Source organism: Hevea brasiliensis, chromosome 8, assembly GCF_030052815.1.
Source record: "Hevea brasiliensis isolate MT/VB/25A 57/8 chromosome 8, ASM3005281v1, whole genome shotgun sequence".
In the NCBI taxonomy this organism is placed as follows: Eukaryota; Viridiplantae; Streptophyta; class Magnoliopsida; order Malpighiales; family Euphorbiaceae; genus Hevea; species Hevea brasiliensis.
Window position 1 is genome coordinate 10,511,844 of NC_079500.1, and position 17,326 is coordinate 10,529,169.

Here is a 17,326-nt window from a genome sequence, read left to right on the forward strand (position 1 = left end):
TAATTTGATTAATTTGATTTTAATGATTCATTTCGATTCAGTTTGATTGAACCGAATACTCAGTCTCTATATAGAATTTATTTATCAAATATATAAAATTTATACATTTATATTTATAATAAATTAAATTTAAATTAAAATTTTTCATATTTTGAATTGCTGTAGATATTTTGATAATATTAATTTAATAGTAATAAATATTAGAAAAAAAAATTCAGTGGACGGAAAAGTTTATTAATTTTCTTTGATATATGATAATTTAAAATTTATATTAGTAAACGCATTATTTTCATTCAAGTGGAAACAAATTCAAATGCTAATTTATTTAATATATTCACATATATTCTTAATTATTACTTATTTTAAAAATTAAAATAATTATGTTGAATGTGTTTTTTTAAAAAAAAAATAATAATAAATGAGAATGGATGTAATGTATGAAAATATTTGAAAAATCTCCCTTTACTAATTATAAAAGGAATTTCCGTTTTGGGTAAAGATAAAGTAAACGGCGGCGGGCCATCTCCAAGCGACACCGTTGCATAGTCACACTCAAGTATCACGTTTTCTCGTCTTAAACGAAAGGCGGTGGAAGTTTTGCCAGCTAAGCCTAACCACCCTGCATTTCCCATATTGTGCACGCATTCATCGATCCCCACGTGCTTGCCAGCAGCTTGGTCATATATTATACCTAATTTTTATTTGTTAAAGTGAGAATTCACAAGTGAAAAAAATGTTTTTTGAAACAATTGAAAAATATTAATTTAATTGATTAATTTTTGAAAAATATTAATTTAATATTTAATTTTCGAAATTTCTTCCCTATATTTTAATATTTATATTAAAACTTTTAAATTTCAATTATGTTAATTAAATAATTTTTACTCAAAAAATTAAAATTCCATTAATTCATTGTAAAAAAATTATCCTAACTTAAATTACATGCATTCTCTCTAACCCTCTATAGCCCCTTCAATCCAAAACCCTTAAAATTGAATGCTTTCTATATGGATTTATTCAAATCCTCCTCTTAAACTCCTTCCCTCTCCTTTGCTCTTCTTATAAAGTTAAAATTTGAAATTTAATAATAATTAATTCAAAAATTATTTAGTTGGATTTAATTTTATCAAATTTTTCTTTAAAAAATTAATCAAAGTGAAATTATATTTCTTAAAATATATATCGAATCGAATCAAACTAAGACTCCATTTGTTTTATAAAAATTATTTTTTCATATTTTCTAGTGTTTAGACATTCATAGAAAATACTTTTTGTAATTAAAGAGAAAATATTTTCTTAAAACTATGTGATTTTTTCAAAAAATTACTTCCTCTTTTCAAAAGAGTAAATCATGATAAAATTATTTTTTATTTTTTAAATTTTAATAATCTTATTAATATATATATATATATTATTGTAATATTATAATTAAATAATAAAAAATATTTTAATAAAATATTTTCATATAAAAATTATTTTATATGAAATAAATAAAGTATAAATTATAAAAAATATATATTAATTATTTATTTAAATTAAATTATGCTCACCCTTAGTAAGAAAAAAAATTATAGCAGACATTGAAAGCTCTACAAAGGTAGTGAATTTTTAGACAAAATTTTAATTTTTTCTTATTTATAGGAGAGTGAAATTATATATACTTTGAAAAACACTGAATAATCCTTTTTTAGCAATATCTTAAAAGCAAAATAAATTATAAAATATATTTATATATTGAAAAATAATATTTAAGTATTTACGTAAAAGTGGTAGATTGTTGAATTTAAGAAAATTAGATTGGCGAAAATGAAACCGGTGAACTCCAAATATAAAATAAAAGTTATTAATTGTTGGGATAAATTTTAATAGTCATCTTTAAATTTATCTAATTATAATATTATAATTTTTTAATTTAAAAATATAATATAAAACTCTATCAACTTTTAAATTTTATACAATAAAATCTCTCTAATATTTAATTATTAGTTAGATATTGACTTAGATAATTTTAATATAAAATTTAGTCAATATTTTTTTTTTATTATGTGTAAATTATTATTTTTTTTCATAAACAGAATAATTTTTTATATATAAAAAGAATAATTTTATATTTTATATAAAAAAATAGAGAAAAATATTGATTAAGTACCATGTGAAAACTATTCACATTAATTTTTAATTAAAAATTTAATAATTAAAAATAAAAAAAAAATTATTATGTAAAATTTAAAAATTTATATTATATTTTAAAATTAAAATTTTATAATATTATAATTATATAAGTTCCTAATTGTTGACACGATTTCCACTGGTTGGTGAAACGCCACGCACGTCACCCGCGGGTAAGAATGATCCTCTCGTGCAAATTCGCAGTTGTTTCATCGTCTCTGCTGACCTTCAATTTTGCCTCCTCTTTCCTTCCGACAGCTTTATAAATATATGCACATGAGGCCTATTTGGTCTCCAGATTCAAAAGTATAAGAGTTGATCTCTTCTTGCGGAGGCCTTAACCAAGAAATGGCTTCTATTAACGTCCCTTCTTGCTCTTCAACAACTGCCAGAACAGCTCTCCCTTGTACCCAGTGAGTTCTCCTTTGTTCCTGTTTTCTTCTTTTTCTTTACTTTCTTGAATTTTTAATAGCTTAACATGTTAGAACTCTTCTGGGTTTTCATGTTATTGGGTAAAGTTTTCCTTTTTTTTTTTTGGGGATATTCGTGTAGAATTTTTTTTTTAATTGCAATTGGGCTTCTCTCTTCTTTCTTTGCTTTCATGTTGTTGGGTAAAGTTTTCTTTTTTTTTTTTTGTTGTTTAATCTTGTATCATTTTTTTATTATTATTGTAATTGGGCTTTTCTCTTCTTTCTTTGCTTTTCCTATTCGTTTGCTTTTCCAGTAGATGTTTGCTTTGTTTGATTCATTGTTCTTTTATGAAAATGAATGGCTAATAGTCATCAATTTCCAGTCGATATTTTCATGATGTTTATTCTAGAAGAAGAATTTCTAGAAAGGGGAGTTATGCCTGTATTTGGTTGGCAATGACTAAAATTACTTCAAAAGAACAAAAATTTTTACCGATTATTTTATGAACAGATTGGAAAGCAATTAATCCACCAAGTAAATAGTTGCACTTCTCTTGTGACTTTATCATTGATAATAGTTTTTCTTCTTTACGCAAATTTTATGTAGTTCATGAAAAATGATTGTTGATATATCATTAGATTTATGTTTTTTTGAGAAGTTTATATTATAGTAAGCTGATCTAGGCTTGGCTTCATGAATTTGGTTCTACAACTGCTAGCAGAGTGGCTTTTCTTCTTTTATTGTTCCTGTCTTATCATTTTAGACAATAAAATGTTTATTCACCCCTTACTTTTTACACAGGGCATGGAGAAACTTCAAATTGTTCAATGGATTACATGGAGTAAATTCATTTTCCACAAATGGGTGCACATTGAACGCCAATTTCATCTGCATTAATGGTACTAAATCTCCCTTCAGTATTAAGGGTGTTGGCAAAATTCAAGCAGCAGTAGTATCTGATGAAGGTGACCTGTTGTCCTATTCCAATGGCAATAATGCTGCAGCAAAGAGGACTTTAATTGATAACAAACCAGTTGAAATTAAATTACAGCCTGATGCAATAGCATTTGGAACCCTTGTAGCAGATACTGCTGCCATCCTCAGTGGCTTCCCTATCGATAATGATGAGTTTGATTTGGATCGCCCCACAGAAGGATTTTCCTCCATACCTGAGGCCATTGAGGATATTCGTCAAGGAAAGGTATTTTTTTTTCCATGTGGTAATTTATGGTAGCATTTTCAGCAATAACTACTTTAAAATATATCTTCTCATTGTTGCATTGCTGATTACATTTTTCATTTTAGATGGTAGTGGTTGTAGACGACGAAGACAGAGAAAATGAAGGGGATCTTATCATGGCAGCACAGTTGGCAACACCTGAAGCTATGGCTTTTATTGTGAAGCACGGTACTGGAATAGTTTGTGTGAGCATGGCTGGTGAATATCTTGACAGGTTGCAACTCCCTTTAATGGTTACCCAAAATGAAAATGATGAAAAACTTTGCACTGCATTCACAGTGACAGTGGTATATACCTTTTTCTTTTTTTTTACTGGTGTTTTCAGATATGGAATAATTGATTTCTCTTGTCAATGTCATTTGCATTGATAGCATTTCATTAGAAATAAGCAAGTTTTTCATTCATGAGAGGTGATTTCTAACTTTTGAAATTTAATTGTAGTCATAATTGTACTTGATAAATATATTTCTGTTTTCATAATATGTTTTGAAAAATATAAAACATAAAATGTTTATATGCAATAGACTCTGAAATGTCTATGATGAAACCTTTTCTTCTATTCTTTTCATTTGATGCTACTTCTGACATGATGGAGATATAACAGAGTACATCACCTTATTGTAGTGTCTGATTGGCTTTTTCAGTAGTTAGATGTTCTCTTTCTTTCAGATAAGTAACTTCATTTATCCAAAGAAAAGCATTAAATTACTGTTTGGTTTCTTCAATTATTTTCAGGCAATAACAGATTTATTACAAACCATCACAATTTCATGCCATAAAACTGTTATTTTGTAAGCGCTCCTCTTCTTGCAAAAGATAAATTCCTTACGCTTTGTGAATGTTCCCTCAGATCCTGTCAAGCAGAGGTTTACAGTCCCTTGCTCTTAGTATTTTCCAGATATAAGAAGTTATGCATTCATTGTGTGCATTAATGTACTTTTAAAACACAATAGTTCTGAAGTTTTTATTTGCGGCTCTAAATATCTTTTGTAGGATGCCAAACATGGTACAACCACAGGGGTTTCAGCTCATGACAGGGCAACAACCGTGTTAGCTTTGGCAAACAGAGATTCAAAGCCCAAGGACTTCAACCGACCAGGCCATATTTTTCCATTGAGGTACAGGGAGGGTGGCGTTTTGAAAAGAGCTGGACATACAGAAGCTTCTGTTGATCTTGCTGTTCTAGCTGGATTGGACCCTGTTGGAGTTCTATGTGAGATTGTAGATGATGATGGCTCCATGGCTAGATTGCCAAAGCTTCGTCAATTTGCACAGCAGGAGAATTTAAAAATTATATCTATTGCTGATTTAATCAGGTAAAGTATTTCCTGTTCTTTTAGGAGCTTTACTTTCTGCTTATTTCAAAAGGACTCTACGGTTAATTAGCTTTGTCAGTGTCTGTTTCTTCATCTGCTATATATTTTAATAGAGTAAAGCATTTTTATGGTTACAAGCTCTCTTGCCCTTCAAATTCTGTGTACTCCAACTGCCATTTTGAGTTGGCAGCTGATTGTGAATATACCAGCTCATAGATCCTTGCATTCTTCTGCTATATTGCATCCTTTATATTCATCTTCATTGATGTCACTGCTAGAAAACTTATTGTCAGTCTCATTAACAAATACATGGATCATAATTGACAGGTATAGGAGGAAGAGAGAGAAATTAGTAGATCGTTCTTCTGCTGCTCGGATACCAACAATGTGGGGTCCATTTACAGCTTACTGTTATAGGTCAATATTAGATGGCATTGAACATATTGCAATGGTTAAGGTGAGCAATGTTTATTATTTGATACTCGAGCAATTTCAAATTCTTTTGGGATCTTCTCCAAAATTAGGGTAGAATAAATTTACTGGACTGCTTAAAATTTAAAATGTGTTGTTACCATAATTGCTTCTATGGTTTTGAAGTCTGGTAGGTCTAAAAAGAATGCGGTGGGATGAGGGAATACTTGTTATATAGTGGTTTATTTACCATTTGATAAAAAAAAAAAAATGTCTTAAATTTTGCCCTTCCTACCTTGTCTTTATTCAGTTTTGATTTTCTAAAAACAAGCACCTTTGTACTAAGGCATATGCTACACAATCATATTTGCTACAATTGTTAACAACAATTATTAAATTGGACTAATTGTTATGATTAATTCAAAATATGGGATGGAATGGTAATTACTAGATACTGTGCCCATAACTTTAAAACTTGGTGGGAATACAGTCTTCTACTTTTACTACACAATTCAAATGCAAGCATGCATCAGTTCTTATTATATTCAGTTTAAATTAGAGGGATTCTTACTTGTGAGCAACTGTATTGCCCAAACAGGGTGAGATTGGGGATGGACAGGATATTCTTGTGAGGGTGCATTCAGAATGCCTCACAGGAGATATATTTGGTTCTGCCAGATGTGACTGTGGGAACCAATTGGCACTCGCAATGCAGCAGATTGAGGCTGCTGGCAGGGGTGTGCTGATATACCTCCGGGGGCATGAAGGAAGAGGAATTGGTTTGGGCCACAAGCTCCGTGCTTACGACCTACAGGATGCTGGGCGTGATACAGTTGAAGCAAATGAAGAACTAGGACTGCCTGTTGATTCACGAGAATATGGCATTGGTGCCCAGGTAATCCCTATTAGGGTTTCTGCTTTTGGCTTTATTTACTCCATATAAAACAAAATGAAGCATCGTCACGCTTGACCAGGCATTTGGAGCAACTAAATTTGATACTTCTCTATAGCCATTTACTCTAATCAACCTAGAAGAAGTAAAACAAAATTAATAACAAAAGGAAGTTGCTTTTTGCTTCATTTTATAATAATATATTTCTGCATCCTCAGGTTTAGCTGTGAGTCCTGTGATCTTAATGGAACTGTTGATCATGACCTTCCAAATTATAAAATGACATTTTTTAACCGAATAAGAATCTTTTGTTTAATTTGCTAGACACTATTCTTGATCTTGGTAATATTGAAATTCAATTGGATGAATATTCTTTTGTGTTAAAACTTGTTTCATTTTCGTTGCAGATATTACAGGATCTGGGTGTCCGAACAATGAAGTTGATGACAAACAACCCTGCAAAGTACATTGGGCTCAAGGGCTATGGTTTGACAGTTGCAGGTAGGATTCCTTTGTTAACTACCATCACAAAGGAAAACAAGAGGTATCTGGAGACCAAACGTGCTAAAATGGGTCATATCTATGGAGTAGAATTCAATGGCCAATTAAGCAATCTCACCAATGAAAATGGTAAACCTAGCATCAACACTGCAGCAGATGCTACTTCTAACCGATGAGCAAGGTGCTCCGGCTTCGACACCCACGAGTCACACAAAAGAATGGCATAATTATCAATCGGACTGATCATGGAGACGAATTCAAATTCTTTTATCATTCTCTAGTGAGAAACTCTTAACTATGATTACACTTGCTTGGCAAAATAAAGTTCTGCTGAAAGAATTATGTACTGCACTGCACTGAAAAGCCATTCATTCATTTTCTTCTTAAAAGGTGTAAACCAGACATGAGAGATCCCATTGATGCAAATCCAGTGTTGTTGATCACTGGAAGAAGAAATTGTCAGATCAATTTCTAAAAATAATTCAACGTGTTATCCAGGTTCTTCCCATAAATTAAATTCCCTGAATCACTGCGGACTTTCTCACCGCATTCTCCGAAACCAAAACACTCCGCTTTTCCATTTTTTTGACCGTTATGCAAAGGGCAAATTGTCCTTCCTTCCACTTTTCAAATTCCACAACACGTGTACGGCCATAATTAATTGACAACACTCACCGACCCCACCAGTCCAAAAACACCGTGTGTCTTTTTGCCTTACCTGGTCCCCACTATCATGATTTTGCACACCCAAAATCAATCCCTCCAGCTGGTCTTTTCCATCACCACATCTGAACCGTTCATTTCCCTCACAATTCGTGCCTTAAAGATACAGAAAATCTAACGGCTCTTGATTTGACCAAAACAACTCACACCGAATCTGCTATATATATCTATATATATATCCCCTCTCACCGTAATTTATCATCATACTTGCACCACTCTCATTCTGCGTGTTCCGACCTCATTGAACAAGAAAAGCAACTGCTATGGCTCGTTCAAGCTTAGTGTTCTTGATGTTAATGGCGGTGCTTGCGGTGTCCTCCGTGGCACAGTCACCAACATCCTCCCCTGTATCTTCTCCGACAAAATCTCCGGTAGCTACTCAAACACCTGCTTCTACCGTTAAGCAACCTGTATCTGCGCCTTCTCCATTGAAGACTCCACAGGCAAATGCGCCATCACCGGCTACTGTTGACTCGCCTCCATCTCCTCCTTCTCTGTCTTCCCCGGCTCCTGCTACAATTGCTTTCCCTCCTTCCTCAATTTCTGGCACACCATCTGAAGCCCCTGCTCCTGCTGAAAACGGTGTGGGATTAAATAGATTTGCTATTGCTGGGTCTCTAGCTGCCGGTGCTTTCGCTGCCGTTTTGGTGTTATAGAGTGAATATATTATATATGTTTCTCTGAATATATAATATATTATATATGTTTGTCTGAAATGTGTTTCATTTTAATTATTTACATTTTTTAGCAATTCTTTGTATTATTTTATCTGAAAAAAAATTTAAATTTTTGTATTATTTTTTTAGGGAGTGTTTGATTTATTTATTAGATACAGCTAATAGCTGATGGATATCTAAACAAGTAAGTTATAGTATTTGATAAGTTTAAAAAAATAGATGTGCAATTGATATGCTACCTATCGACTACAATTTGTATCAATTCTATTTTTAAAGCTGTTTCTCATCAACTATAACTGATTTGATTTTATTTTTTATTTTGATTATATTATTTTTTTTATTTAATTTAAAAATTAATATTATTAATATTTTTATTTTTTATTTATAATTTTAACATTTAATTAACGTATTTTAACTTTATTAAAATATTTTTTATTAATAATATAAAATATTTATTTATATCTAAAAGCTTAAAATTAATTATAAATTTTTCTATTAACAATAATAATTATTTTATTATTTTATTTATATTTTTAAAATTATTTAATTATCTTAAAAAATAATTATTTTATAATATAATAGATTAATAATTATATATTTATTTAAATAATATAATATATTAATTTAATAATAAATATTTAATTTATTAATAAAATAAATAATATAATGTAATAAATTTATAATTTTATATTTATTTAAAAATTAAATAAATTATATGATACTCTTATTAGTCATTTCATATATCAACAATAATAACTAAATATAATTTTATTAAACACTTAATATAAAACAGCTATCATCAGCTATTAGCTAACAGTTTATCAGCTAACAGCTATTAGTTGTATTCAACGGTTAAACTAAACAGCCATTAATTTTTCTTACTATTAGCAAAATATTTAATTTTCAAAAATAGTCAGAATTTGAAAATCTTTATTTTTTAAATATGAGTTGCTTTTAATATTATGAAAAAATTAATGCATATTTTTTGGAAAAACTTAATTTACTAGTTTTAATTTTTTTTGAAAGTCAAGTCTCTAAATTAGAAGAATTTGACGAAAAGGAAGAAAAAATGACTAATAAACCAAAAATCAAAGGTCTTCATGTAAAACTTTGCATGATTATACTTTCACTTTTTAAATCACTATATTTAAAATAAATAAATTCTGTTTTTTATACGAAATATTTTAACTGCATGTAAAATTTAAAAATTTTATTTCAATGCCAATAAAATATTATGTTATTATAAAATTATTATTTTATCATAAAATAAATCTCAAATTTTAAAGTAAAAAAAAAAAATCTCAAACTCTAAGATGATAAATTGATAAAATTACATGATAATTTTTTTATTATTTAATATTTCACGTCAATAATTTTTTTCTTACATGTTAGCGGTTTTTTTTTTTTTTTTTTTTTTTTTTTTTTTTTGCGTCAGCACCTTCTGAGGAAAGAAAATAGAAAATCGTCGTTGGCTAAAACTTTGTCACAAACTCGCCTTAGAAGTGAAAATTAATGAAATCATTGGATATTTTTTTATAATTTTCCCTCTTATTTTTATTTTAATTTATTGTATTTACATATTTTTTATATTTATAATGAATATATTATTCTATATGCTAACTCACGAAGCATTTACTGTAGTACACAATTAGGGATGTGCAATATTTAATTCAAATAAAAAAATAAATTTAATTTAAAATTTTAATTCAATTTTTTAATAATTTAATTTTTATTTTATTTTAATTTTTTAATTATTTTATTTGATTTTGTTTTTTTAGGAAAATCATAGAATAGAATTGAAGAAAATCAATTAGTTTATTTTGTGATTAATTTTAAGAAATATAATTAGAATTGAAATGAAAATGATATAAAAATAATTAAAAAATTTTAAAATGAATAAATCGTAAACTAAACTGAATTAAATAAAATAAAATAAAATAAAATTAATTGAATTTGATTTGATTAAATTTTTTTCTTATTTAATTTTAACTGAATCCACTATACTCATAACTAGTGCTATGGGAGATACTCATAAAATGTAAGACACAAGTGGAAAATGACGAGGGCTATGAGAAATATGAGACTCTGGTTTGTGACGTCGATGAAAAATGCCCAACCTTCCACAACGCCATTTTCACGAAAAACGTGTCAGTGGGTTTCACCAAGTATTCCATGAAGATTAAATTGTCTTTGTTAATAGAATTGGGCTAACTTCTTTTTCTTTAAAAAATATAAAAATTAAATTATAATTTTTATTATATTTTAATGACTAATTTATAAATTACCCCCCAATGGATCACAAGTCCTTACATTTGATCAACCTCAGCACGTTCAATCTGGAATTAGTTTATTTTATTGTCGGATTATAATAAAAAAGGGTCATGGCAAAAGTTAGGTACAAATACAATAATAAATTTTTAATTATAGAAAAATAAAATGAAAAGTTTTTGTCTATTTCTTAAATCGACTTTAAAAAAATAAAATAAAATTTTATAAAAAAAATTGTTATTTATATTTAATTTATTATAAATTTACATATATTTAGTAGATGAAATTTATTTATAATAATATAAATAAAAAAAATTACTTTCAAAAACCTCGCATTCGTTATTTATTGATTAAATAAATGCGAGGAGAGAAATGGAATTGCACTTTATTTTGTTGACCAAGAAGTAAACGGAGTAAAGAAACAGTCCAACAAACGTATCACTCGGGTTTCCAAATAGATGGCTTCCACGTATGTGGACCCACCACAAAATTTTCATTTCTCGAACCCTATGACCACGATGTACAAATCACATTCCACGTGCACGACTGTGATCCATTCACGACTGTCTGTTTGCGGTTACCCACATAACCCCACACACACACGTTCTAGTGCCCTCCAAATGTTGAAGTGCTTATTAATATAAGTTGACTAAGATAAAAATGTATTTTATAATTATTAAATTAAAATTAATATTTTTTTAAAAAAAAAATTTAATTAATATTATATTTATATAAAATAAATTAAAATGCATAATAAAAATATTAATATTTAATTTAATAATTATTAAACTTATTTTTATATAAAATTAACTTTAAATAACTTATATTTATTTTTTTATATTTAAATTTTAATTATATTTTAGTTATTTATAAAAAAAAATAGTGTATTTTCCCTTACAAGTGGGGCTCTCATTGCAAAAATAAAAAAAAAAAAATAAAACAATCCTTACCGTTGATGACAGTCGTGTGAAACAAGTTCTAGCTAATCCAACGGTGTAGAAATAACTTATTGACTACGAAATAATTAAACGGACACACTCTATAAATACCTCCCCCCATTCTCCCCTCCCTTCCTTCCATCGTCAAGCTGACTCTCTCTGTTTCAGCGAACAAGTTCTAGTCTCTGCAACTTTTGCGCGTCTTCACCTCCTTCATAATGGCTCGCTCAAGCGTTGTCGTTTTGATGCTAATGGCACTGTTCTTGACCTCCGCTTTAGCTCAATCTCCTTTGTCCTCACCAGCATCTTCTCCCATGAAATCTCCACCGTCGTCACCGACTCCAACTCCGGAACCAGCCGCCGCTCCTCAATCTGGACCAACTGTCTCTCCTTCTGCACCTAAAGAGAGTAATTCGTCGCCAGCACCCTCTCCAGAGTCTTCTCCTCCTCCAGCAACTACTCCTCCTCCTCCTCCTACTACTGCTCCAGAGTCTTCTCCTCCTCCAGCAACTACTCCTCCTCCTCCTCCTCCTCCTCCTACTACTACTCCAGAGTCTTCTCCTCCTCCAGCAACTAGTCCGCCTCCTCCATCCGCAAACTCCGACCCGCCATCTGAAGGTCCTTCACCTAAAAACGGCGCCGTTTCAAACAGATTTGCTTTTTCTGGAACTGTGGCTGCTGGCTTCTTCGCTGCCGTTTTGGCGATGTAGAGTTAGTCGATGCACAGGACTATTGGGTATTGACGTATAGTCTTATTTATGGCGTGAAGAGGAGTTTTTATTTTTATTTATTTAACATAGTCTTTTTGGTTGTTGACCAATGTCAATGTGTGCGTTGATGGTTTGTTCTTCTTGTTTGGTTAAAAAATAAAAAATTTTGTTATTGAAAATAAAATTTACAAATATAAGAAAATTAATTAATTATTACAAAAATTACAAATTAAATTTTTTTTATATCAATATTCAAGATTACTGATGGCTTATATTTTGGAATAAAGTAAATTTATATTTTGTATGATTTTTTTTTATGAGTTACACAACATATTATATAATTATTATTATTATTCACAACTAGAATTTTCTATAAAATTCATTGTTTTAATATAAAAAAGAAAAGCATAAACTTCTTAATTACATGTATACACACAAAAAGAGAGATTCTGTAATTCACCTTAATTTTGAATAAAAATATTTTTTTTAAATAATATTCTTTAGCATTTGTAATAATAATTTATTATTTTATTTAAAATTTATTTTTTAAAATTAAAAAGGAATTAGCATTCAGTTGGTAAATTAACAATGGATTAATGTTATTTAAAAAAAAAAAAAAACAGATTGATATTTCGTTGATAAATTAGCAATAGAATATAAATTACGGAATTTTATTGATATTTAGCAAATTCTGTTGCTAATTTATTTTTAATTAACAATGAATTTAAAATTTCATTACCATTCCATTTTAGCGACAAGTAATATAATAATAGATTTTTTTTTTCATTACTAAAATGAATTAGCAAATGAATTTTTAAGATTAATAACAAAAAAAAATAACTATTAAACTCACCTGGGAATTCTCCATTTGGATATTGTATTTGTGATATTTTCTGTTAGAAAATATAATAATATAAAAAAAATAATATAATTCATTAAGCATGAGTTTCCCTTGAAGAAAATAATTATTAAACTCACTTCGGAATTCTCTATTAAGCATAGAGCGTTAGCGGCAAGTAATATAATAATATAATTTTATTTTTAATATTTATTTATTAAATACATAAATTTTATATAATTATATTTTAAATTCATGATCGATCTAAGTAAGAATTTCCCTTAAATTATATGGAAAATCTCTAAGACTCTCTGGATGTTATGAGGAAAGTGGGATGGAAGAAATAAGAGGAAAGAAGGATGAAAATAAATTTATTTTCTTCATTTGGATATTAAAAATATGTATAATTTTTTTTTTCTTGGCCTTGCACCACAGGGCACGCACCTGGGAAAAAAAATGGAAAAAGAGGCACCAATTTAATTAAAGCCTTTTACTGATTGCTAACGCTCTATGCTTTTCATATTAATTAGCACCAACGACCACAAGACTGAAGAAAGTGCCAAGTCAATTATTTCTTTAGCTAAAATTTTTCTGTTAGAAAATTTGACCATTCATTCATTCATTCATATGTATCATAATGTAAATACTGTATAATTTTTGTATAAAAAAATATAAATATAAAAAATAAAAACTCATGTATAATAATATTTTAGATAGTAATAAGCCATTTTTTTTTTGGACAATAAAAGAAACCTTTAGCAATATAATTTAATAAAAGAAATTTTCAAAAACTTACTACCTCTGTGATCCGCCAAAAAATTTAATCTACCATAGTCACACTATAAGACTCCATTAATATAATATCATTACGTACAATTGAAGATTCAAGTCCCCAATTAAAAGTGGTCAATAATTTACACTCTGTTTTCAACTATCAACAAACCCATCAAATACTGTAAGAAATGTAAACAAAACAAAATCCACTAAGGGGAGACAGAACCCAACTGAGGGGAGACAGAACCCAATAAAGAGTAGAGTTAGACTTTATATTGAGGAGAGAATCTTATATCTAATCGTAATGAATGTAGATCTAAGGACATAAATCTAAATATGTTCTATACATATACTATTGTAAAAATTACATCCACACAAAATTTAACATGATTCAGCGTAAGCCTACTCCATCAATAATAACTACTCATATAAATAAGTCACTAAAATATAGTTCTTTTAAGATTTTATTATTAAATTTTCTAATTTTAATTCTATTAAACTTTCTATTTTTTTTATCATATCTAATTTTAATTTAATTCCTAATTCTCATTGAACTTGGACTCTAACAATTTTCACCTCCAAATCAAATAGAATTAGTCTTTCATAACTTCTGTAACACCCCTAATTTTTAAATTTATTATTTTTGGGTAAATATTGATATTTTATTTTATTTGAATTTTAGGAAATTATTTGAAATTTTTCAGATTTTAGAAATCGAGTTCGATTTTCCGAAAATAAAAACTTTGATGATTTTAAAAATTAATTTAAAGACCACGTGGCAAAACTAAAAATATATTTGGAGTCTACGAATTTTTTTGAGTTTTTTAGAATTTTTTCAAAATTTTTGGGCCTCATTTTCGGTCCCAAGGCAGAGTAAAAAATTTAAAATTTTATATCCTTAATCAAACCGGCCGAATCGAACCGGACCAGATTGGGCCGGCTCCTTCTCCTTCTTCTTTTTCTTCCCGCATCGCGTCACCTCTCTCTCTTTCTCTCCCGTTTTCTCTCTCCTCTCACCTCCCCTCACCGACTAGCCGTCTCCCCAGCCTCCCCACCTCGCCGGCGCGCCACCCCAGCCTCCTCCCACCGCCTGGAACGCCGGGAAATGTCGCGCAGCGCGCCGCTTTGTCTTCCCAGCTGAAATTCGGCCGATCCGGCCACCAATTAGGCCGGGTCTTGTGTCTAAACCCATTTGCACCTCGAGAGCTTTCCATAGACACCAAGAACACCAAAATCCATCGAGCGGTTTGTCCAATTTTTGTCCGGAAAGTTTTAGCCCATTTTGACTTTTGGGCTAGATTTCTCGCAAACCGTGAACCCCACGAGAAAACCGAGAGTACCAGAGCCCTCCACTGGTCGAGAGCTTTACAGCAATATAAATTTCAAAATTTTTTGACACCGTTTTTCGGTGGGTCCCACAGAATTTCGTAGTGTTTTTCCGAGCATTAAATTGGCTTAGAAAATTCCGTAAAAATTTTATACTAACCCCCGTGTTGTGGGCTTCGTGTAAGTATCTTCAATTAGTGGAAATTCGATAGTTGTCCAGGTCTGTGAATTTCCGGCTAGACAGACCGGCTACCGAAAAAGTCTCTGAATTGGTTCGAGATTTTGGCTATCCCACCATTGTCAGACGTCCCGAGGGCGTCCCCGGAGTCGGAATCGACATAGATAAACCCGAACCTTACTTTTTCATAATTTTCTAATACTTAAATGGGATTAAAAATCCATAAAATATTCGTGGTAGCTTAGAAAATTATGATTCTTTTTGCATTAGCCTAGTAATATTGCTAAGGCCCGCGGGGCAAAGTTTTAGAATTTTTAGAGTTTATTTGGGTGGTTTTTGCAAAAAGGGTCAATTATAAGGACTAAACTGTAATTTTACATATTGTGATTGATGACTGTTTGGATGGGCCCAGGAGGGGCTGTGTGGTGTGATTGAGTTGTGAGTGTATGGTTGGTGGATATAGAAGTGTGTTTTAAACCTATTTGCAGGTTGGGTAGGTCCTAGGTATAGGGGAGACTCTGTTGGATTTTCGGTACGACTTAGGACGTATTTGGTCTTTTCTTAGTTTGTATTGAGTCAATTGTATTAAATAATTGTAATAAAATTATCAAGTGAGCCGGAACAGCCTTCTTCCTCCGCCCAGCCGCCACAGTAACTGTTGTCAAGTCTGTGAGTAAAATATTAATTTTAATTGTAATTTCGATATTATTATATGTTTAAGCATGCCCATGCATCACTTATATGTATGTATCTATGTAGTTAAACTCTAGGCACGTTTTATGTTGCATTCATAACTGTTAAAGTGCCATGGATGTTGATGTGGTAATTTGGAGCAGTGTGCGTGCGTTGGCGTGCGTGTGATGTGGTGTTGACTATGGATAAGACGGGTAGACACGGCTTGAGATCTTCGCTGGGACCCGATCCTTTGGGGTAGACACGGCTTGAGTTGTCACACCCTACCCCTCTGTAAGGCATAACATGATCCCGTAGTATACCTAATGAATTACCAACTCCGTCTACTGATAATCCATTAAATACACTACAAGGGATTTTAAAAACTTTTCTTCTTTTACAGTGGTGAGCACTATTTACAGGTGTGAAAGACTTTGGTGAACTGAAGTGAAACAACTAACTCATTTGATTTATTTGGAGTATCTGTAAAAATTTTGGCAAGGTGCCATTTGTATTTTGGACAAAACAGTTCTTCAGAAAACCTGTAAAAAGCACTTCAATATAATTTCAAATCTCAACTCCAACATTTTTATCAACACAACACATTTCTCAAGTCAAATCCACAGTGATTTTCAAAGACTAAGATACAAAAATATAACACAATTTTTACAAGCCAAATAACTCATAATTATTTTACAACTTTATTATACAACTTAAATTTACAATCTCAAAACCAAGAACAAAATATACATACAGTGAATATACATTCTGATTACAAAATGCCACATATGGTATACTCACTATACCCAAAATCTCTCGCTGGCGGTACTAGCAGCCTAGTCTGCTGCCCTGTCTATCTCTCTACCTGCGACAGCAATAAAAAGCTATCGCTGAGACAATGTCTCAGTGGTGCACAACATTAACCAAATACAATTTTAAATCACAATTCATAAATCATATCATTAGTGGATACTTAAAACCATAGTTGATTTCAAGACAATGAATGTCATAAGGAATTTAAACTCCAATTCACAAATTATCAAAATTCATAATAACACAATTTAGTCAAATAGCTTAAGAATACCGTATTGCCAATTCATACACAATTTGATCAAATTCTTGAATAACACGCTTTTTCCAATCAATGACACAATTTGATCAAATAAGCTGAATAATATCGTTTTGCAAATCAATAACACAATTCGATCAAATAATTGAATAATATCGTTTTGCAAATCAATAACACCATTCGATCAAATAAGCGGAGAATACAAGTGTTGCC

The 17,326-nt window shown here is 30.3% G+C and overlaps 3 protein-coding genes across 3 annotated transcripts; all 3 read left to right on the plus strand.

The window, feature by feature from the left end:
* Positions 1 to 2,410: 2,410 nt before the first annotated feature.
* On the plus strand, positions 2,411 to 7,329 carry LOC110649466 (bifunctional riboflavin biosynthesis protein RIBA 1, chloroplastic). Its single transcript, XM_058151259.1, has 7 exons — positions 2,411 to 2,582; positions 3,382 to 3,781; positions 3,886 to 4,107; positions 4,814 to 5,136; positions 5,464 to 5,593; positions 6,146 to 6,442; positions 6,847 to 7,329. The coding sequence occupies exons 1-7, from the start codon at positions 2,518 to 2,520 to the stop codon at positions 7,114 to 7,116; spliced, it is 1,707 nt and encodes a 568-aa protein (XP_058007242.1). The 5' UTR covers positions 2,411 to 2,517; the 3' UTR covers positions 7,117 to 7,329.
* Positions 7,330 to 7,592: 263 nt separating this feature from the next.
* On the plus strand, positions 7,593 to 8,460 carry LOC110649467 (classical arabinogalactan protein 1). Its single transcript, XM_021804049.2, has one exon. It carries the CDS (start codon positions 7,927 to 7,929, stop codon positions 8,317 to 8,319), a length of 393 nt encoding a protein of 130 aa, XP_021659741.2. The 5' UTR covers positions 7,593 to 7,926; the 3' UTR covers positions 8,320 to 8,460.
* Positions 8,461 to 11,764: 3,304 nt separating this feature from the next.
* LOC110649459 (arabinogalactan protein 1) lies at positions 11,765 to 12,256 on the plus strand. The gene has a single exon (XM_021804037.2). It carries the CDS (start codon positions 11,765 to 11,767, stop codon positions 12,254 to 12,256), a length of 492 nt encoding a protein of 163 aa, XP_021659729.2.
* The last annotated feature ends 5,070 nt before the right edge of the window (positions 12,257 to 17,326 follow it).